Raw genomic sequence first — 24048 nt, forward strand, 5'->3', positions numbered from 1 at the left:
TTCTCTCCATATGCTCAAACCATCGCAACACCCTCTGCTCAACTCTACCAGCCATCTCCCGAACAACTCCAGTTCTCCTTTGAACTTCATCATTTTGCACTCGATCCATACGCGTCACTCCACACATACTCCTCAGACACCTCATCTCCATTACATTCAAACTTTTCCTCTCTGCTACACCCACATTCCATGTTTCAGCCCCATATAATGCAGTCGGTACCACAACACCCTTATACAACCTTCTCTTTACATCCATTCTAAGCGAACGACATCTAAACACTTTTTTCATTCCTCCCAGCACCTTTCCTACTTCATTTATTCTAAACTTCACTTCTGCATCTATTCTTCCATCCACAGCAACATGTGACCCTAGATATTTAAAACAATCTACCTCCTCAAGCAACTCGCCATTCAAAGCTATATTCATCCCCCTACCATCTACCAACCTCGTACACTTCATCACTTTACTCTTATTCTCATTTACTTTCAATTTCCTCATTTCACACACCCTTCCAAACTCCTCTACCAACTGTCTCAATCTCTCCTCTGAATCAGCCACCAGTGAAGTATCATCTGCAAACAGCAGCTGCTTCAGATTCCACTCTCCACCATCAACATTCACTAGACTCAGACCTCCGCCTAAAACTCTTGCATTCACCTCCCTTACAACACCATCCATGTAAGTATTAAACAACCAAGGCGACATCACACATCCCTGTCGCAGCCCCACTCTCACAGGAAACCAGTCACTCACAGCATATCCCACTCTTACACATGCTCTACTATTTACATAAAAACTTTTCACCCCTTTTAGTAACATACCATCAAGTCCATACAATCTTAAAACAGTCCACAAAGCCTCCCTATCAATTCTATCATACGCTTTCTCTAAATCTATGAATGCCCAAAACATCAGGAGATGTAGGGGTAAGATTAGTCAATGACCTGATAAATACAATTTTATATGAGTGTGTTGTTCTAGACGACTGGCTGAAGAGTGTAATTGTAAATGTGTACAAGGGGACTGGTGATGCTCCAGAATGGGAAATTTATAGACGAATAAAACTTTTAGACCAAATAATAATGGTAATGGAGAAAGTTCTAGAAGGTATGATTAGAGAATGAGTGAATACTGATGAGATGCAGTTTGGGTTTATGCCAGTCAGGGGGACCACTGATGCCATATATAGGAAAGAAAAGGGAACTGTATTCTGTTTTTGTTGATTTGGAGAAGGCCTCTGACAGAGTCCCTAGAGAAGTGGTGAAGTGGGCAACGAGAAAGCTTGGGATCGAAGAGTGGCTGGTTAGCATGGTTATGGCCATGTATGTGGGTGCTTACACCCAGGTAAAGGTGAATGGAGACTTTGAGTGATGAGTTTTCTGTAAATGTTGGTGTGCATCAGGGGGCAGTTTTGAGTCCCTTGTTGTTTATCATGGTACCTGAAGCCCTCTCAAGTGACTTCAGAAATAGATTCCCATGGGAGATGTTGTATGCTAATGATCTGGTGTTGACTGCAGAGAATGAAAGGGAGACAGTGGAAAGACTAAGGAAGTGGGGAGATGGTATGGGTTGCAAGGGCTTAAGAATAAATGCAGATAAAACAAAAGTGATGATATCTAGAGTTGGTGGCAGTACTGTCAAAGAAGAGGGTGAGTGGCCATGTGCCATTTGCCACAAGGGCATGGGAAGTAACTCCGTCCTGTGCAATGTTTGTGATAAGTGGGCGCGTAAGAAATGTTCTGGTATTAGTGGTAGACTGCGAGATAATGTTGATTTTATGTGTGTGGTGTGTTGGGGTGAATAGGTGGAGATTGTCAGGCATCAAAGGTTTGAACCTGCTGGTGCATTTCTTGAGTGTGTGGAAGAGCTTTGTTATTTGAGAGACATGGTATGTGCTGCAGGTGGGGCTGGGGTGAGGAATCGCTGGAAGAAGTTCATGGAGCTATTGCCTCTCCCGAACTGAAAGAGCTCTCCCGAAGTGCTAAGGATCTTTGTATGCAGCATGTGTTAGGAGTGTAATGCTGTATGTTAGAGAGACCTGGGAAGTAGAAGAATAGGATATTTGCAGGCTCAAAGGTACAGAAATGACAATGATTAGGTGGATGCACAGTGCGTCCCTGAGTGCAAGACCTGGGGGGACTAGGTTTACGATGAAAGAGTTGAGAGGTAGGATGGGACTGAGTGCACTGGTGTTGTGATGAGGAGAAGTAGACTGAGGTGGTTTGGGCATTTGGAGAGGATGGGGGACAATAACTGGGAACAGAAAGTGAGAAGCATTAACCCTTTAAACGCGGATCGTCGCGTTTGCGACGCTCGGCATAAAGGACATAACGGTGGAGCGTCGCGTTTGCGATTCTAGTAAATTTTGAATAACCGCGGGCAGGTAGGCTCCAGCTGGTATTGTCTATCAGTACCACCACCCTTTAGCTACTTTTAGCACACTTGACCTTTGTACCACTGACCTCCGAAGTTGCCAAGTATTGCATTTTTCCCCCGTTCCCCCCCCACCACGGCCCCTGCCAGCCTGGCTGTGATACATGGCAGCGCTCTGAGTGCTCAGAACTGTAAATCTGCGCTCTCCTCTCACAAGCAGTTTATGCTAATAGGAAACGCTTGTTTCGCCAGTTGTAACACTAGCTTTTTTTCTCACGGTTTGCCCCTGTTTAGCGTCAGTTTACCGCAGGCTTTCAAAGTGACATTATGGCGAGTTCTAGCTCTTCCGAGTCAGTGCAAGCGGCCGACAGGAACGAGAATAAAGTGACGGGCGTAAGGCAGAATAAAAAGCGCGTCGTGGTGATCTTTTGGGAAGTAATATGATTGAAAATAATGTAGTATACATGTTTTTAGCTGTGAAAATGGAAATGTTTGTTGAGTGACGGGAAGACCACCGCCGCACTGCATGTCGGCCGTACGCTCCGTTGATTTTAGCCTTATTTTCAGTGCTTATTGTACAAATACGGATTCCTAACTACCTTTACGTTGTAGTATAAAGTTCACTGTGACAGAATGAGGCTGTGGTAGAGGGGAAACCGGGTTGCTGGAGGTGTGAAAGTGAAGATTTGGTTACCCAACTTTGCAAGTCTCCACAAGTCCTTGGGTAGTCCACGAAGGCTCAACACCTGTCTCTGGAGAAAGCTGAATGTAAGTACTATCTGCCATACCAAGTATAATGTTCTAGGGTTAATCTCTGATTTTTGGCGAATATTTTCCTACAGGTACTCAGACCGCGATACAACCCCGCCACTCGGGGGGACGCGACTGTTTACGGCCGCGTTTAAGGGGTTAATATTAGGGGTGAGGTTGTGAGGGGTAGACCAAAAAAAAGACCGGGGACAAGGTCATTAAGTGTGAGCTCAGGGTTAAGGGACTGAACAGAGAGGCTGCCAGAGATCCAGCAGCATGGAGACCCACCATTAGGTGAATAAGGCTGAAGCATGCAAGCATGTTGAAGCCTTCAAAAATGAAAATGGAAACAAAAACACAAGCACTTATGATAACCTACTTTAATCTGAAATTCATTTATATTTGGAACCTGGTGGGTTATAATGTCAGTTTAGACTAGGTTATGACAGGTTCGTTTGGGTTAGGCTGGGTTAGGTTTAGGTTATTATGTTATGTTAGAGTAGGTATGGTTAGGTTTGGAAGTTAGGTTAGGAGAGATACATTACTTTGTTAAGGTAGGTCCATGTTTAGTTAGTTTAGATCGGCTTGTATTTGGTTTATTTAGGTTAGGTCGTAAGAAATGTCTGGTAGACACACAATAATATTCTGCAGATATAAGTAGGTTATAGTGAGTTGCCACCCTTATGCTTCAGACAACAAACATCGGGAAAGCAAAACATGATATTATCAACAGGAAAATGAAATTATCACTGAACAATCATTAACCCGCACACTAATGATTAGAAAAACATGAAAAATATCCAGGAAGAGGTGGAGCAAAATTAGTAGCTATTGTATTTCTGCTGTTTACAGAAAACCTTTACTTTTCCTTCCCCCCTCTCGCTTTGGCACTTTTGCAGCACTAGCACACATTGCAGAAGTGGGCTGGAGATGTTTTGAAGCCGTAATACCTCAATAAAAATACTGTACAGTAAGCAACAATAATCGTGTCGTGAAATTTGGTGAAAACATAAGCTAACGGGCTAAGCGTCTGGTACATTCCGCCGTCTGTCATACGAACAGTTCATAATGTTTCACGAGTTACATTTAATCTTCGGACAAAACCGCGACACGACTACTGTTGCTCACTGTACACCAAACACTGGCTATATCTCAAAGCAAGGCAACCAATGTGAAAAAGGTCAACTTTGGAGGAAGTGTAACAATTAGTTGAAATTCAACCACAGGGGAGTGGTTGGGAGCATAAACAAATCCATTAATAAAAATCCGATGAATAATAAGGGATGAATGAATGTATGTAATACAAAGGATGACAGGCTGGTGACACCAATGTGCATATATACACAAACATTATTATTTCCTGTGTAAAAATACAGGTTCTCTCTTCATTATTACTTCCCACAGAAGTGGCTAAATAAGCACCAAGAATACATTATCATCATCATCACCATCATCATCCGGACCTCCTTTCCTGCTCTAGGGCAGGGTGGGAAAGGAGGTACGAATGATGATGATGATGACGATGATGATGATGATGTATTCTTAGTGCCTGTTTAGCCTCTTTGTTATTTATAAAACATGAGAGGAAGATGCATACCTGAAAATGAGTAGAGCCAAAGTATGCAACCACCTGCATAAGCTATATAGTCCAGTCTTGTTATGTGATTGGGGTGCATCAAGTGAAGACCTATTGCATGGCGATTTATCGCACAGTGAGGTCAATATAACGTGGGTTCAATGGTGTTGAGGTGACCTCAACCATGAAACCTAAAATGCCCACCTGAAGCTTGTCCTATGCTGGTACCAGCCTCCCGAGGCTGGGGGACACTTGGAAGGCCTGGATGAACACTCCGAACTAAAAGGTACAGTATCACTTCAGTTAGCATCACACACTGAGCTATTTGCTAAGCACTTGCACTATTATCTGGCAATAGCAATGGAATTTCAGTGGCCTTTCACACACAAAATGAAACAAATGGCAGACAACCACAGCGAATGTAAACACTGGGCAGCCATCTCGCCTTACTCTGTTGATAGGAGGCCCATCAAGATGAAGGTGGTTACATAAGTTTGGCACGACTTCCAAGCCATAAGTTTCAAAATTTCAGACAAAAAAATATCACTTCACTTACTATCGCACACAGCACTATTTGTTAAGCAATGGTATTTCAGTAGTCTTTCATCCACAAAACAGAACAAAAGGCAGACAAATACAGTGAATGTAAACACTGGACAGCCATCTTGGCTTGCATGCGTCGCCGCATTCACATGAGATTCTCGGAGGTGGCCATCAAAAATATCACCAACATAATTGCCACCAATTTATTAACTTTATTTTGAAAAAGAGTATAACTCTTGAAATAACATGCTAATGATTTATATATGACATAAAGAAGAGTCATATAACGAGACCATACTGCAGTACTGAACACAAAGGAGACAAGCTGGTGCAGCCATTATGCATATATATATCTATCTATCTATCAACTGCCAGATGCCCTAATCCTGTATGGGGTGGCCATATATATGTAAACATTACAGTATTATCCACAGGAGACGCAACAGACATTACAAGTATTTTGATATTTAATAAAAGTGAGAGTTAGATGAACAAACGGAAATGACTCAATGAGCAGAGCTGGAATCATGCAATTAGCTACATATTGTATGTACCACAAAGGAGAAGGGCTGACACCACCAGCATGCACATTTACATAAACATTTAATTATTTTCCACACATGGAGCTACAGGCACTATGTATATTCTGTCATTCATTAAAAGTGAGAATGACATGCATAGATGGAAATTCTGTAAGTACAGCTGAAAGCAGGTGACTAGATACATTTGTAACACAAAGGAAACAGGCTGGAGCAGCTATCATACATATTTACATAAATATTTAATTACCGTACTTTTCACAGAAAGAGCACAAGCACTAAGAATAATTTTGTTATTTATTAAAAGAGAAAGTAACATGCATAGAAAGAAATGAACGGAAGATGGCTAGCTACATTCGTAACATAAAGGAGACCGGCTAGTTCCACCAGTGTGAATATTTGTGTAAACATTTTTTTGTTTTCCACAGGAGCTACATGCACTAAGAACATCTGAACACCTTGTTACTGAAACTGTTAGTCACTCATCTGTAATGCAATATTATGACAGTGATGGTGGTCTGATGGGTATGCACATCCATGAATGATGCGTGAAAGGAGTGAGTCAATCGCAACAAGACACATAACTAAAGGGATGACAGGAAGAAGGGAGAGTGCACAGCTAATTCAGGATAAGTTTCTATACACACAAACATTGGGTGGCCACCTTGGCTCAAATGCATGACAAGTCCCTTGCATGTTGCTACGAGGAAGCTGGAGGGATCGCTCATATCATATACGCAAAGATTAGCAATTGCTATGGGTGGAAGGGGTACCGCATAACTTCTTGATGATCTTATATGTGAATAATGCAAAGCTATCAATTACACAGCAAGGCTAGAGTGTATTTCATTTCCTCCAACACCACATTGTAATTCCAAAAATGACACTAACACACCCAACAGTGACCAAGTTCAAAGGCCATTTTGGAACAAACAAATGACTAAGCCTGCTTGTTAGCAACTGTATAAACAAAAACAGGAACTGTACATTGACCAGTGAGGCTTCTTACAGTATCACAGAAGTATAAGTGAAAATGTGACTGTATACCAAAAAACGCTTCTGACTTTTCAATCATCATTTAAGCAATTCACTGCATACCAGTTCATGATAAAATGAGGGTCTGCTGTACCTCTGTTTTCCTTCACCCTGATCATTCTATTCAGTGTATGCCCTACTCTTCCAATTTCTCCCATCCTTCCAGTCACATTTTATTACTCTCTTTTCACCTCAGGTGGCTCTACACTGAGTAACAAGCTTAATGGTTTCCTATAACCCAGGAAACTATCTGCAATGCTGGGTGGTAACTATATAACCAAATAATGGCGTGCTGTGGAGCCTACTATGGTGCTCTTCTTAACTGGGTGGTCACACACAAATGCACATCCAACTGGGAACAAAGCCTTCAAACTCTTCCCTGCACCTCACTGTGACCAGGTCCTGCCTGTCACAAGTGAACATCAGTTCAATACATAGGATGACCCTGCAGCGATGTTTGTTCGGTCAACAACAACTGTAGTACGTATTACAATAAGTAATCTTGCGTACCACATCTACTAATTCCAAAATTGTCAGAACTTAGTCGAAGGTTAGGTATGATGGGGTATTAAAACTGATATTAAGAGTAACCTGTCAATGCCCGTAGATTCAGCTGATATTTTCCCACAAGGTTATGAATTCAACTTTCATGACTACAAATTTTTTTGTACCAGAGATGTGGAACCAATTAGGTGTAGATAATGAGACCCCTCTGTATGCAATATGTACAAACCTTTTGTTGGACGAAGACTCTGGTAAGAGACAAACTTGGGTTGTTTTATACCCTTGTTGACCCTTACTGCTCTACCACCACCGCTGCCACTCCTGTTAACATAAATTCACTTTAGAATCTTATTCCTCTTGTACAAGTCCTCCAAATATTCAGCTATATGCATAAAACAATCTTAACCCACCGTGTCCCGCTGACGTATATATACGTCTGAACGTTTTGTCGCTGTGACTCCCGTTGACGTATATAAACGCGATGCAATGGCAAGGTCTGTCATTTTAATATTTTTCAAATTTCGCGCGTGATTTTTGGTACGTATACACGGGACACCTTCCTCTACAAGATGCCAGGCAGAGACAATGCCTTACCCCACATGACCTCCCCCCCCCCCTGCATGCCATCATCTCGGCAATTCACCTGTTACCAGTGTCCTGGCCAGTGTAGAAGTGTCATGCTACGGTACGAAATTCAAGGCCAGAATGATTCCCCAATCCATGACAATGTGGAGGACAAAGTTTACATAGCATTAGAAGAAGAAACAGTCAGAAATGATGATCAGGTAATATCGCCAAAAAAGGTCAGGTATATTGATGTGTTTGGTGAGTGAAACAATGCTTATATTGCCTATATTACTTTGTGAAAACCAATATACTCTTGTACTACACATAAATTCGTACCAAATAAACAAATAAATACCATTTATGAGTGATTTGGAATAGTTACCCTCCCATAAAACTCGTTTTCTTTGAAGCCAGCCTGATAGAAAACCCAGTAAGATAAGGGGGTATTGCTACCTGTATCCAGTATTTTAAACCTCAGGTGAGCGATTTTTCTCTATGAATTTTCGATGTTTCTCACCAAAAGCAGAGGTTTGAGCCAAAAATTTTTTTTTCCCAAAATTGGTCGGGATTGGGGGGAGTCAGTGGTGGAAAATCGGTTGGGACCGGGTGGGCTAGATACAGCATTACGTTTTTCTGAAAAACAAAACAAAGCACAACTGGAGTATTACTCTATAAAGCAAATCCAAAAAATTTGTGAGGAATACATTATAAGACCCCTTGTGAATATGTGATGCCTGTAAAAAGAGCAAAACTGTTCCTGAAAATGGGTCTGACAGCCCAACATTCTTCAGTCCTTGGCATCCATTAGCAGCTACTCAACAATCATTTCCTCATTTCCTAAACCATTTTAACCTAATTGTACTCCAGCTAGTTAACAAGAACAGCCATCTAAGGCTTGTTTATGGATGGTACTGTTATTAATTAAAACTGAGAATGAGATGCATAGATGGAAATGAATGCTGCTTCACAGATATGCAAGCTATTACTTAGCCCTGACCATTAGGGCATTATCATAAATACATCATAAATAAACAGCAAATTAAGTACAGTTATCCCTCAATTATCCAACATAATTGAGCCAAGGGCATGTCCGGGTAGTGGCAATGTCCTGATAATGAACAATATCCCACTACTATACCCAGACCCTACCTATACTCAATCTTCAACCTATACCTACCCTATTTGTAGAGTACCTCTGCTTACTCTCGCAGTGTTTTCTGGTCATTCAGGCATATTCGGACATCAAAACACACATAGGAATATCCAAAGTAATGCTAAACATCAAGAAAACCATTAAAAAAAAAACACACTGAAAACCAAAAAACACCCATATATACACTGCTGTATGCACAGTACCCCTCCTAATTTTGGCAGTTTTCTGGTCAATCTGCCACTTTTAGACATCAAAACACACAAAGGAATATCAAAGTAATGCTAAATACCATGAAAACCATGAAAAAATAAAAACACTGTGAACCAAAAAACACCCAACCTATACACAATTATACGTACAGTACCCCTCCTAATTTTGGGATTGTTTTCAGGCCAATCTGCCATATTTAGACATAAAAATACACAAAGGAATATCCAAAGCAATGTTAAACACCAAGAAAACAAAAATCATAAAAATGAAAACCAAGAAACATCCTATTGTATGTACAGTACCTCTCCTAATTTTGGCACTCTTTTCAGGTCAATCTGCCATATTTAGACAACAAAACACAAGTAGGATTAGCCATATTAATGCTATACACCAAGGAAACAATGTATAAACAATAAACATCCACACAAAAAAATCAAGAAGGTTGGAAAATCAGTTATCTGACACCAGTGATAACTGCTCCTGGGCCACAAAAAAAATCCATGGCCAAACATGCCATCAGAATTTGGTTAAATTGGTATAAATGGTATACCATCATCTTCGCTGGTGTTTATACTATGAGATAAGCTAATAAAGACACAGAAAACTGATGAGTAAAAGTACAAAAATGCAATGAAAATAAACAGTGTCCAAGAGTAAACATACCTTCGTATAACTTCCCACCATCCTATTGCAAAATTTTGCTAGCATCTTCCAAGAGCTAAGCACATGTCTAGATGTTGAATTTCATGAGTTTTCTCGTGGTTGCCTTGGAATTTCAATACAACCAATAGTATTCGAATAAATCACAAAAAGCTTGAAAAACTCAAGAATCAGCGCTATCAACACAATGGAGGGGAGGGACTGAGGGAGTGAGGGGGGAGCCGAGAGGGGGGGAAGAAGTGAGGTTGTGGGCAGGATTATCATCCTTCTGTCAAGAGGCAGACAGGTGCTTTTACTGTACAGTACATTTACTCATGGCTTGTGGTCTATTAGACACATGGTGGCCATTCGGAAACAAAACTCCCGGTGACCGGGCGACTTTGGACGTTCGGTACAGAGGCAGACGGCCACTGTCACAGAACACGTACTCATGGTTTGTGGTCTGTGTTCAGTGCATGGTGGAATCTGGGAAAGACTTAACCCAGTGGCCACACAACTTTGGACATTCGGTGGGGATGCATACGGATGCATTGACACTGCTTCTGGGTTACAGTCATATTATTCGGGTGCTGGTGGTTCACTGGGAGTGATTGGACCAGCATGCAACTTTGACCACTCAGTACAGGGGCAGAGGGATATTTTAGCTCTGGTTGTGGGTTACAGCCTATTTCCCGCTCACAGCTCGAGCCCAGCAAACTACGGTACTTAAAGATTTCACATATTGACTGGCCGGTGGAGGTTTTCGGGGACTTTTATGTCCAGGTAATAGCAAGTAAATTTGGATAATGGTTTAATTGTCCAGTATCTGGATAATGAACGGGTCTGGATACCGCACGTCCAGATAAATGAGGAATTACTGTATTCTGTAGGTTAGATATTATGCACACACATACTGTACAGCATGGAGTAATTGCACCATGCCAAGCACAATGGCAGATTGTACACAAAGTCAGCTGATTGCCTGCAAGCAAATGCAACGTGGCAGTGAAAGATTTGTATAGAGTATTTGTACATTTCCACTTCAAATAAAAGATTTAATGCAAAATTATTTTTCCTCACAACTTATTGGTGGATACTGAATATGAATAACTAGCTCTGACCTAGATATCAGCCCGGGTCAAAGGTAGGCTCCACATCAGTACTGTAATATGCAAGTACAGTCATTACTCGTTTTACGATGGGATTACGTCAGGTCATACCTCATCGTACACCGATTTTATCGTAAATTGGGAGATTGAAACCTATTATAAAAGGGGGGTTACGTCAACTCAACTTCCCAAAGTCACCTAACCAAGAGTGAACCATAAATGACAACCCACCTTCATTCCTTCCTGTGGTGGTCCAAGTCGTCCCCCCCGAGGCTGGGGGACAGCCTGTGCTTACAGGCTCTAGTGGTCAGCCTCTGAATCAGACAGGAACAGGTTAGGGGGAGGGGAATCCGGTCCAAACCTGCACCAACCTTAGCACTGGGACCCATACCTGAACCAACCATAGCAAGGGGGCCTACACTGGCACTGGCTTTACCACTAGGCACACAAATCCACAGTAATCCCTTAATTCACGCGAACTTTTTCCACGCGATTTCGGTTATCCACGAATTTTTCATACAATAATTAAAACATAAAATTATAGTATTCACATAAATAATTTTAATATATGAGAGAAATAAATAAAATATAAAAATGCCTACCTGCTGCCAGTGCGCATACATGTGTGTGTGGGGGGGCGGGGGAGGTCTACCACGCACCACACAGTTTGAATCTGATGGTTGAACCGTGCGTGACTGGCGAATCGTTATTTGTGGCTTACTTTTCTGCCTTCCAGTGATTGCTTGCCTTGTTTCAACATGGGGTATAAGCATGGTGCAAGTGATGCACGTGGTAACACGCCATAGTGGGCTCATAAAGTGATGTCGCTGACAAAGAAAGTTAAAGTGTTGGACAAACTTAGGGAAGGAATGTCGGCAACAATTCGCCGACAGGACGATTCCCCGTCATTTATTTACATACCAATTTATTTAGCAAGTACAGTACTGTACACTAGTTTTTTACTTAAATGAGTTATAAAATCCCCCTGAAAATTAGTTAATAAAGTATTAACTAATCAGTAATAAGTATATTTATAGAATGACGGGGAATGGTCCTGACGGTAAATTGTTCATGTTTTGACGGTGAATTGACTTTACGGGGAATTGTCACGGAATCGTATGTTTGGGGTGAATGAGTCAACTGTTCGTACAATAAAGAAGGCAGAACGTAGCATACGGGAGGCAGTGATGGCTAGTGCACCAGACTGTGGTAAAGTGTCTCCACCTACGCCTGTGCTTGTCAGTTTTCAGTATGAGTTAAATTTCTTACAATTTTGTTGTTTTTCATACTTTATGCTACTTTATAAAGTGTATGTAGTGCATAAACAGTATTATTCAAATGTAATACACTTAATATACATGCGTAATTACGTGCACACATGGGCAGAATGTATACGCGAATTTACCACATACATGAAGGGTCTGGGAACATAACATTCGCGTGAATTAAGGGATTACTGTACTGTAGTATGATGTTTGGCTGAGAGGTGACGATAACAGGGGAATACACATGAACAAGTTGAAAAGACAGGGCTTTGAAGGGGTGGTGGGACCTGAACCATAACAATGCGCTGCACGCCGGGGCCGCCATCTTGCCTGAGACAAACGACGGCCACCTTGCGTGTGCCTGGCGCTTTCCGATGGCAAAATCATTATAGCGGAAAATTTATTGTAAATCGAATTTTGGGGTGGAACTTTTCTATTATCGTTGTAGCGAATTATCGTAAACCGAATCATCGTAAAATGAGTAATGACTGTAATATCTTTGGGCAAATCCTTTTGTGTATTTAAACTATAATGTATGAAAGTATGGAAATTATGGTTAATACAAAACAAACACACATTAACATCTGGACTTCTTTCAATCAATCTTTTTTATACCTAACAAATAAAGGAAGCCTTACATGTACATATCCAACATAAAATATATGAGGATATGCGTTCAGAAGATAATGCAATGAAAGTAGTGTATTAACTTTGACATATATCGTTTAATGGGAGCTTCAACTTGAAATAATCTAACACTTGTACTTCAACATCTCCTTAAAAACCACATACAGTATTTGGTATAGTAATAAGTCTGCTATCAAATACTCCTTGAGATGAACTTTGATAAACTTTTATATGAATGTGGTGGAATGCCCTGGCTCTTGAAAATGCAACAAAGTTACTGGGACCACAGACAACACACTGCTGGATGATTTGGGTGATCTGCCAAATTACAATTTCACTGAAATGTCAATGTAACCATCTCCGTGCATGCACACTTAGTGGTGTTATAGCATTATGGCAAGCGATGATTTTTTAACCCCTACACCGCGGGCATGTTTACCAATGTTTTGCGTGTGCCGCGGGGTTATCCGGGCTCCGACAGACTCTCAAAAAATATTTGCCAAAAATCAGTTATTAGTCCTAGAATATTAAAATCACATATGCTTATGGCACATACCTTCAGCTTTCTCCTGGAATGTTTGCTGAGCCTTCGTCGGTTACCGTAGGACTTGTGGAGACCTCTGAAGTTGGGTAACGAAGTCTCCACTTTACACTTCCCGACAACCCGTAATATGATTACCACAGCCAGATATTAACACTATAAACACTACTCTATGATTGTCATAGTTTGGGATCCATACTCCAAAAAAAAACCCACCGTGAAAGCAATGAAAATTATGAGCGCGTCTGACCGTCACACTTGCGCTAGTTCGCTCTTGGTACTCTGTCATTTATTATTCATAAAACCCCTCACACTTTATATTTCTATTACTATATAACACTTATATATCTACAGTCTTTATCCATAAGTTTCCTTCAGTAGTGTTAGTTTATTGTCACTGTAGGGATTCAATTTCTCAGTAAAATACGTAGCATTCACTTTCTCCTCCTGTATACTAGCATTGAGAGTGAATGTCACTTTCACCTTCACTCTCACAACTCATAGTATTCAGACATGCTAGAGTGAAACTTTCACTTTCATTACTCCTAGGGTATATACTCGTATCCTTATAATACTACTCATTTACGTTTCTATTTACGTTCTCTATTTTATTTACGTTATTTACATTTCTATTTTATTTACACTGTGTTATGCACTGTCACTTGAAGTAACTTATAAAACTATTTTCCACCGTTCACTTGGTAAGCTGCTGTACTCACGCAGTTGCAAGCGCTGGTTCGAATCCCCGCAATATTAAATTGATTTTGGGTGACCGCCTGGGAACACCAGATGCTGTTGGCATAACGTTCTCCCTACGTGTCAAGTGGGGTTGGTGGAGGATTAGTGCCCCTCCCTGTAAAACAATTAACTCTAAGCCCTTGGCCACCCCATATGGGATACATGGCGTCTGGCAATGGATGGATGGATGGACTTTCACTTGCTGTTTACACATTACAGTAATCCCTCTAATATCCGGACGCCCAATAACCGAACATCCCCACTAACCGAACCTTATCGTCCTGGGATCAAACATTCCCAAAATGGTCCGAAAATCCAAAAAAATTGGAAAAAAAATCGATTTTTTGCCGTCCGTAATTTGAACTTGCCGCACGCGCCGTGTGAGAGCATTGTTTTGGTTCGTCATTCCTCCGACGTCCGATAGAGCGCCGCTGCATCCTCCCCACTTCCCGCCTGTCTCTCACCGCGACTAGACCTACGCTCTTCGTCATGGCTGCCCACGTGCTCGCTTTTGTGGTGGTGCCGTACTTGCTGCAAGGCCTCCTGCTGCTCTCTGCCCTACTCTTAGTGTGTGTGATGATGGCCCCGCCTCCTGAGAAAAGGAAGAGAGTGGTGTTGACTCTGGAGAAGAAACGGGAGATATTGGAGAAGGTTGATGCGGGTTGGTCTTCCTCTCGCATTCTCCGCGAGTTCAACCTGGCCCGGTCGACTTTGTTTGATATCAAGCGTTCCCGAGACAAGCTCATGCAGTACACGGCTGACTTCTCGTCGAGAAGCAAACGCAACGTGGAGAGGAAGGTTATGTTTACTCCCAAGTATGCAGAGATCGACCGCTCCACGTTGATTTGGTATCGACAGCAACGTGCAGCTGGTGTGATGGTACGTGGAACGGAGCTGAAGGCTGCTGCTGAGAAGTTTGCAAGGCTTCACGACGCCCTAGACTTCAAGGCATCCGAGGGTTGGCTCTTCGCGTTCAAGTTGCGACATGGCCTTACTAACCGTAAAGCACATGGCGAAGCATTGGACGCTAACGAGGATGGAGTGGACGAGTTTCGGCACAAGGTGAAAGGCTTGATCGACAGGGAGGGCCTCACTCTCGGTCAAGTCTATAACGCTGATGAAACTGGCCTATTCTATCGCTCGGTGCCAACGAACACTCTCGCCGATGAGACGGAGAAGCGTGTACCTGGCCGCAAGCTTTCTAAGGAACGGATATCTGCTTTGTGTTGTGCCAATGCTAACGGCATGCACCGGCTTAAGCCCGTTATTGTTGGCCGTGCAAAGCAGCCTCGGTGCCTTCGTGGGGTGATGGATGTCCTTCCTGTCGTATGGTACCATTCTTTGAAAGCATGGTTCACAGCTGTGATTTTCAAAGACTGGTTTCACCATCACTTCGTCAAGGAGGTCATACATTACCAGACGAAGACACTGGGAATTCCTCGCGACCAGGTAAAGGCTCTCCTTCTCCTCGACAATGCACCTGCCCACCCGTGCGACAAGGACTTGGTTGCTGAGAATGGCCGTATTAGGTGCATGTTTCTGCCACCTAATACGACTGCTCTCATTCAACCAATGGACCAAGGAGTGATCGTGGCAACAAAGCGCCTGTACCGTCGGAAGTTCCTGGACGAGGTGATGGTGGTTCTCGAGGACGAGGACGAGCGCAGGGAAGGACGTGACACTCGAGGCAAGCGGACTTTGGAAAACCTTCGCCGCTACAACATCAAGTCTGCGCTGTACAACTGGGCTAGTGCATGGAAGGAAGTCCCTGTGAAAACTCTTGAAAATGGTTGGTCTCGTCTGCTTCTCGGAACAGATGTGGAGTACGATTTCCTAGGGTTTGACGTGGATGACTTCCATGCACGGCTACGTACGCACGGCGACGATGTTGATGTGGACGATGTTCGTGAGTGGTTGGACGACGACGAGGGCGATCCTGGGTATCAGACGTTGTCTGATATCGAGATCGCGTCTTCGGTTGCTGGTGTCAGTCCCGAACTTGAAGATTCCGACGACGAAGGCGATGATGATGCAGACTCCGCCCAGCAGGACACTACTCCAGCCATCCCCAAGCTGAGCGCACTCCGGGAACATCTAGAGTTCGTCCTAGACTACCTGGAACACCCGGACTGCGACAGGGAGATGGGGCCCTTGGGACTCGTGGAGGAAGTGCGTGCTTTCCGGCAGCGCATCATCAATCGCCAGAATCGTCGGTCCTTGCGTCAGTCAACGATTGACAGTTTTTTCAGGCCCGTGACCCCCGCTGTGCCAAGCCCTGGTTCCACTCCGTTGCCTCCCCAAGACAGGCCCTCATGCTCCGAGCCACAGCCCAGCACATCAGCTACAGTGGAGTCACCGCTCGACGTGAGTTTGCGGCTGTCTTCAGAGTCTTCTGTAGTCGGTACGCCATCACCACTACCCACCGATGCACCCCTTGGACGCCTGCCAGTGATACTCTCGGGCTCTGACAGTGAATAAACAGCAAGAACTTCTCCACTAGACCACACGGGAATTTTGAGTGTTGTGCAGTGAAAAACGGTGTGTTGTGTTAAGGTTTTCAAGTTGGGAGAAAAGACTAAGTAGAAAAGAAATTTAACGTAACTAACCTTCTTTGTTTTGGCTTTGGAAACTTAAAAAACTTGGGAAAAGTTAATGTGCAACACTTAAATTTAATGGAACATTATTTGGACTAAAGTGAACACTGTGAAAAGAACGGACTTCTGTGTGTTAGTGACTAAGTTCAGTGCAAGACTTCAGGAAGAGTGTAGTGCAAGTGCTTCAGGAAATCGTTCTTACTGTCAGAGTCCGAGAGGAGGCGGTTATTCATCGAGGTGGCCAGGGACTTGCTGTAAGTAGCCAAAATGTTTCATGTTGTACTATTTTCCATACTATATTTACCAGAATGTTTCATATTGTATTTTTTCCCATACTATACTTACCAGAAAGTGTCATACTGTACTTCTTTCCATACTAAACTTACCTCATGCATGTGCAGTAGGAATGTGTTTTTCAGAGTTCGGTTAGGTTCGGTTAGGTTAGGTTCGGTTAGAGTCCATAAGTACCAGAATGTTTATTAATGTATGAACATACTTCTAAACCCACATTTTATGTGTCTATTGCATTTATTTCAGTCATTTATGTGCCTTATTGGTGTGATTTGGGTGTTAAATAGGTGCTATGCATGTCCGGAGGGAGTTGTATAGGTGTTTCTCTGTGTTAGGGTCCGTAAGTACAAGTCCATAAGCTGGGGCCCAATATCCGGACAAAACCAATATCCGAACCTACCGATGGCTCTATTGATCCGGATATTGGAGTGATTACTGTATTTACAATTCCACTTGCACTGTTTTACTCAATAGAAAGATCGTAGTCACTCTTTTATCAATTGTCAGCCCTTTACCTCTTTCCACATGAGGTTTAGTAGGGGGTAAAGGTCACAGGGCCCTTTGCATGGGGGTGAAAAAGTCCCTGAAGCTAGCAAGAGCGAACAGACGTACCTCCACTTCGGGAGATGAGAGTGAACTGATAAGGGTGGGCCGGGGTGGTGGCCTACCTAGGGAAATTCATGACTGCCAACGTTAGCTAGCCTCTTGACACAGCTAATTTATAGCAGTGAAATGATTGGCAGGAAATCTAGACAATACATTATAATTTAGGTCGTTCCAGGTGAATGTAAATATCACTTAGGCTTCTCCCTTCCCTCCTTATATGTATATTTATTACGAAAATAGATTATACGGCATATTTCAAGGGGAAATAAACAGCGAAAATTAGCGAACGAGTGCACGTGAGGTGTTGTCAGGTGATAATTAGCCAATTCCAGGTGTATGGCACTCTCACTTACCTTATTTCTTTCTTGTATATATTATTTGGTATAAGAATAGGGCATAGGGCTTATTTCAATGGATGAAATCAGTGGAAAATTCCAGGGAAGATTTACTTAGCGTAGCATGGCCGGGCAGGCGAGAGGATAGGGTAATGGAGGGGGGGTAGGGAGGGGAGTCAAGAAAGGGGAGAAATGGCTAAATTGTCAACAATGGATGGGAGTACAGATGAGATTAGGAGTGCTGACTAGTGTTGGACATTGGCAGTACTGATAAATGATACAAGCCCCCACTTGGAAGCCCGGGTGAATTCAAAATAACACAGAATCACAAAAGCAACGCCCCGCGGTATGATCCCTTGCTCCCAAGCGTCACGAAAGTGACGCCCTGCAGTTAAGGGGTTAATGGAATATTAGTGAAGAAAAATCACAAATTTTAAAGTACTGTATGTAAGAGCTGTACATAAAAATTAACACCCCCACCCTTGACTATGAAAATCATCATCTATCTAATCCTGTGTTACCCAGGGCTAGGCAACTTGGCCCTGACATTTAAGATGAGAGTGACCAGCCTCACTCGTCCCTGAACAATAAACCCCAACCACCCCTTGGATAGAAACCTGCACAGGCTCAATCTGACTGGAACTTCTTAACGCCCACTGAACCACCAGGTGCCATAATCTGGTTATATGATTACCACCCAGCATGGTAAATGGTTTCCTGGTGTATGGGAAACCATTTGGCTTGTCACTCAGTGTAGAGTCACCCATAGGCAGAAGAGCAAAGAATGAAGGAAATAAAGACAGAAAAGAGAGCGTAAAGTCACCCATAAGCAGAAGGAAGAGGAACAAATGAAGGAAGTAAAGACAGAAGAGGAAGGAAGGAAGGAAGAGAGGAAAAGGCAGTCACCAGAGGGCAGCACTACATCAATTGAGTGGATGGTGAGCACCCCAACTATGAAAATACTGTACATTAATCATTTGAGGAAGTTTTCGAGGTGCTTAGCCTCAACGCTAAAGAGAAGAATCCTACAACAGCAATCACCCAAAAGTGCAGAATATAATATTAATTAGTAAACTGAGTAGGTGGTGGTGACCAACATCCACTCACTTGATGTACTGCTGCCTACTTCTTCCTTCATCTTTATCACTCTTTTTCTGTGTCTGCCTTCTCTCTTCCTATGCTCCCTATTGTTCCTCTCACTTTTTATTTCTCATCTTTCCTTTTCAGGTGGCTTTAAATTGTGTGACAGGCAAAATGGTTTCTTGTAAGACAGGAAATCATTTAGAATGCTGGGTGGTAACCATACAGCCAACCCATTAGTGTCCCCTGTGTCACAAAGTGGGCTGGCTGAGTTAGTGCCTTCCCCATAAAACAACTATCTCAAAGACAAACGTCACGCCTTAGGGGATTATGGCGTTTGGCTATAGACAGACAGAAATTGATTTTTTTTTTTTTTTTTTTTTTTTTTTTTAAGGCTGTCTCCTTTGTGCTAAGTAGCTGCAAATTACGTAACACAAAAAAGACCATCCATCCATCCATCATCCAATCCTATGTTGCTCCATGAGAAGCGTAGAAGCCCAGGGCTAGGCAAGTTGGTCCTGACATTTAAGATGAGGGTAACCAGCCTCATTCATCCCTGAGTGCCATTACGTGAGAAATAAACCCCAGCCCCCCCTTAGATATAAACCTACACAGGCTCAATCTGACTGAAATGCCTTAATTACCCACTAAAAAAGGGCACCATAATATGGTTATAAGGTTACCACCCAGTGTAGTAAATGGTTTCCTGGTGTACCGGAAACCATTTGGCTTGTCACTGAGTGTAGAGTCACCCATGGGCAGTAGGACAAGGAAAGAATGAAAGAAAGTAAGACAGAAGAAGGAGTGTAAAGTCACCCATAGGCAGAAGGAAGAGGAAAGAATGAAAGAAAGAAAGACAGAAGAGGAAAGAAGGAAAAGAGGAAAGGGCAGACACCCAAAGCAGCACTACACTGAGTGAGTGGATGGTGAGTGTCCCCACCTACCATCAGGAGACAGCCTTAAAAAAAAAGAAAAAGTAAATACTCATATTCAACATCCACCAATAAACTATGGGAAAAATTTTTTGCATTAGTTAAATCATGTACTTAAAGTGGAAATACACAAACCGGAATATAAAAATCCTTCACTGCCATGTAGCATTTGCTAGCAGACAATTAGCTGAGTTTGCTTGCAGCCTACCAATGTGCTTGGCATGGTGCAATCACTCCATGCTCCATGTGTGTACAGATCTAACCAGCAAGAATAATTAGTATACTGTTTACCTACAATGCATTTAATGATGGTAGGTGGGAACAAGTCAAGAGTGAGAGCAGTGGAAATGAATTACTTGAGAGGAGCATGTGGAGTGACGTGGAGGGACAGGTTGACGAATGAAGTGAAGGAACATTGTGGGGTGGATGTGGATGTGGTTGAGAAGATTAGGAGAAATACACTGAGGTGGTTTGGACATGTGAAGAGAATGGAGAATGAAAGACTAAGAGGGTGTATGTAGGTGAGGTGGAGGGAGGGAGAGGGAGGGGTAGACCAAGGATGAGGTGGAGGGATGGAGTAGAGAGGTATATGAGGGAGGGGGGGGGTGAGTTGGGGGGAGGGTAGTCAAATGGTGGGTGACAGAGCGACTTGGAGGCGTTTTGTCTGCGGCCACCCTTTGCGGGATTAGGGCGTCGGGCTACAGATAGATAGATAGGTGGCAGCAACTATCATCTAATCACTTGATGTACAGTAGTCCTGCCTACTTCTTCCTTTACCTTTACCATTAGTTTTCTGTGTCTGCCCTCCACTCTTCCTATTTCTCCCATCTTTCCTTTTACTTTTTGCTACCCTTCTTTCTTTTCCAGGTGGCTTTACACTTAGTGACAAGCCTAATGGTTTCCTGTTAACCTGGAAACTATTTACAATGTCGGGTGGTAATCATACAACCGACCCATACACGTTCCCTACATATCAACAGGTGGGTTGGCGGAAGGTTAGTGCCCCTCCCCATAAAACAACTTCTGTAACTCAATGTAAAATGGGTCAAGGCTCAGTGACAGCTCACATACCTTTACAGTTGTTGTTTTTTTCCCCTTCCTTCTTTCTATATGTTCATTTTTCATTCCAGGACTGATTCAAGAATAGGCAGGGAATGCAGGTGTTTGTTCTGTGGAAGTTCAAGGACAACTGTACATACAATATAGCTTTACAATGTCAAACAAACAACAGGAGCTATTACCTGGATATATTTAGATCACCTGCTTGACCAACGCTGACATCATCACAGTCTTCATCTTTCTCCCATCTCTGCCTGACATGAGGCAATGGATTTATGGATTCTATCTGCTCTTCATCCCTTTCCCAGACTGACCAGGAGGAAGATACAGATGAAGGTAGAGGATGAAGTGGGGAAAAGGCAACCAGACTGTATGATGTTTCTTCTTCCCCTCTCCCACTCAAGTACTCCTCCAGATACACTACATCTTCAGTTTCCAGGTCAGCCACACATCCCAGAATGTCCTCCAAGCTCTGCGGGGCATATGGCTTTGATATACAATACAGATCCAGGTCCACACTAGCCAATTCGTGGACAGTCAAGGACAAAAGTTCACCTGCTATTCTACTGTATGTTCTTCACACTTGGGGATATCAATCACTTTTGTTTCTGAGGCACCATATCTCTCAGCTTGGGATGATTTGCCTGCACTCAGAAGTGAGTAGAAGAGGAGAAATTTTGGCCAAACTTTTGTCCCTGACTGTACATCAAAACATCCACCATTAGATATATTATATTAAGCTACAATATCTATGTATACTGTTTTTACATTAACCTGGCCCAGATTTGTGTCCTTTACCAGCTTATTTCACATAGCTCAGTGGTTGAAAAAAATAACAGGCTACTCCAGCACTGCATCCTTTCCAAAGCACCTGGCATCATATTCTAAACAATCTATTATTACAACTCAGCATTCAAGATGAAGAGATGGCAACTTTAGGCCAGGTAAAGAGTAAATGGGGTATAGTATCAAGAAGACATTTGTTACATATGTAACCTATAAAAAAAAAAAAAAAAAAAAAAAAAAAAAAAACTGAAAATTGCATACATATGCCTAAGAATATGACCTTGTTACAACATTCAACTACAGTATGCTAATTATACAGTTCAATCACTGATGGTAGGTTGTGACATTCAACATCCATTTACTTGATGTAGTCCTGCCTACTTCTTCCTTCACCTTTCTCATGTGACTTGCTTGATGTAGTGCTGCCTAATTCTTACTTGTGAGTGTTTGTTCTCCTCTCTTTCTGTTTTTCCCATCCTTCCTGTACTTTTATTAATTTTTATTTTCATTTTCACTTCAGGTGACTCTACAGTAAGGGTTAAACCTAATGGCCTCCTGTGACCCAGGAAGCCATTTACGGCTGCTGGATGGTAACCATAAAACCAAATAACAGGGTGAGGAGAAGACTACTATGGTGCCACTGTTAACTAGGTGGAAACAAGTGTGGTGTCCATTCAGGAACCAAACTTCCACACTCTTCCCCAGCAGACAATACCTTCCCACTCAGGTGAGGCATTGTCTGCTGCGGGGGAGTATCAGTTCACTGCAAGGGACGGCCCTGTAGAGAGAGTTACATGCTTGCAGTTGATGGGTCTGCTTGGCCAGAAAGATTGGTAACTCAATAACAGCAACAGTATAAGCACTTTGGGTTGCCTTCACATCATTTACTATTGTAACATCACTGACTCTTGCCTTCCTGTTCTCTTCGTTGTTGTGGCTGCTGTGGCCCCCACTTCATCTAGATATGAACCTACTGGAGACCATGCTGATGCTGCCCTTTGCAGTTCATCAGCCTCCTTTTGAAGTATGGGAGGGAGCTAAGGGACATTTGTATAGGACAGCAGAGCCATTAGGCTACGGTATATCAGTGCCACCAAGTGATGGCACCCTTCTCCAGCATCACAATTTTCTTAATTCAGAACTGCCTCACAATTACTTCAACAGTGCTTCAAGGAAATTGCTGGTGCAAAAATGTTTTGCTAAAGGTCTCTCCTTTTAATATCCTTACCCATATCACAAATGTATTAAAAATGTCATGTAAGTGATAGTGGAGGAACAAAGTCAAGGGCAACAAAGAAACTGATTAATACATCTAATGCCGGAGTACTCTTAAGAATTACTATTGGACAGAACCTCATGGAAGTGAAAAAGTTGCTGCATGACACTATTGTGATACTAACTCTAATGTATGGAAGTCAAGCTTGGACCTTGTTGGAGGGACACAAGTCAAGAGTGAGAGTAGTGGAAATGAGTTCTTTGAGAGAAGCATGTGGAGTCACACGGAGAGAAAGACTGAAGAATGAGGAAGTGAAGGAGTGTTGTGGTGTGGATATGGATGATACATACCAATGTACTGGTATTCTTTTTATTTTATGCTAGGAAGAAGGAACCAAAGGCCATGAGCCTGCAATAACTGTTCCATCCAAGAGAAAAACAATCTACAAGAGAGGGCCAAATTCAAGATCCGATCATTTCAAGATGCCTGGACACACTTCGTTTGAAAGACTGGAGTTCACAGGAAGCAAGAAAAACAGACACAGGGAGACAGTTACAGAGCTGACCTGTTGCATAAATGAAGGACTGGGAGTAATGGTTAACTCTTGCATTAGAGAGTTGGACAGAAAAGGGATGAGAGTGCTAGACGGGTGCTACGCGCCCATCGTAGAGGTGGAGGAATGTAAGCAGAGAGTTCAGAGGGGCAGTGACCATTGAAGTAGCGATAGAAAAGAGATTAAGATGCAACAGTGCGGCAAAGAGACAGAGGTTGAAGGGAGCCAGTAAGAAGAGGAGAGTTAATGAGACGAAAAGCCTATGACTCCACCCTCTTGAGAAGAGCTATGTGTGGGGAACCTCCCCACACATGCGAGTTGTACTCCACACGGGCGGATAAAACCCGTGTATAGAGTCAACAATTGTGCAGGAGTAAAGAAGGAATGGAGATGGCTTAGCACACCTAATCTCTTGGAAGCAGATTT

The 24048-nt window shown here is 42.7% G+C and overlaps 1 protein-coding gene across 1 annotated transcript in view; it reads right to left on the minus strand.

Moving 5' to 3' along the window:
* The window catches only part of LOC145413473 (uncharacterized), a 364910-nt gene extending 342581 nt beyond the window's left edge, over nt 1-22329 (minus strand). The window contains exons 1-3 of the mRNA XM_080283171.1: nt 22291-22329; nt 21250-21539; nt 7551-7642 (exon numbers count right to left, since the gene is read on the minus strand). Coding sequence (XP_080139297.1) covers nt 7551-7642; nt 21250-21539; nt 22291-22329 — 421 coding nt within the window. The remainder of the gene's footprint in view (nt 1-7550; nt 7643-21249; nt 21540-22290) is intronic.
* Nucleotides 22330-24048: the final 1719 nt, after the last annotated feature.

Source organism: Coenobita brevimanus, chromosome 96 (assembly GCF_032717465.1).
Source record: "Coenobita brevimanus isolate Jiangsu-jjx chromosome 96, ASM3271746v2, whole genome shotgun sequence".
NCBI lineage: Eukaryota > Metazoa > Arthropoda > Malacostraca > Decapoda > Coenobitidae > Coenobita > Coenobita brevimanus.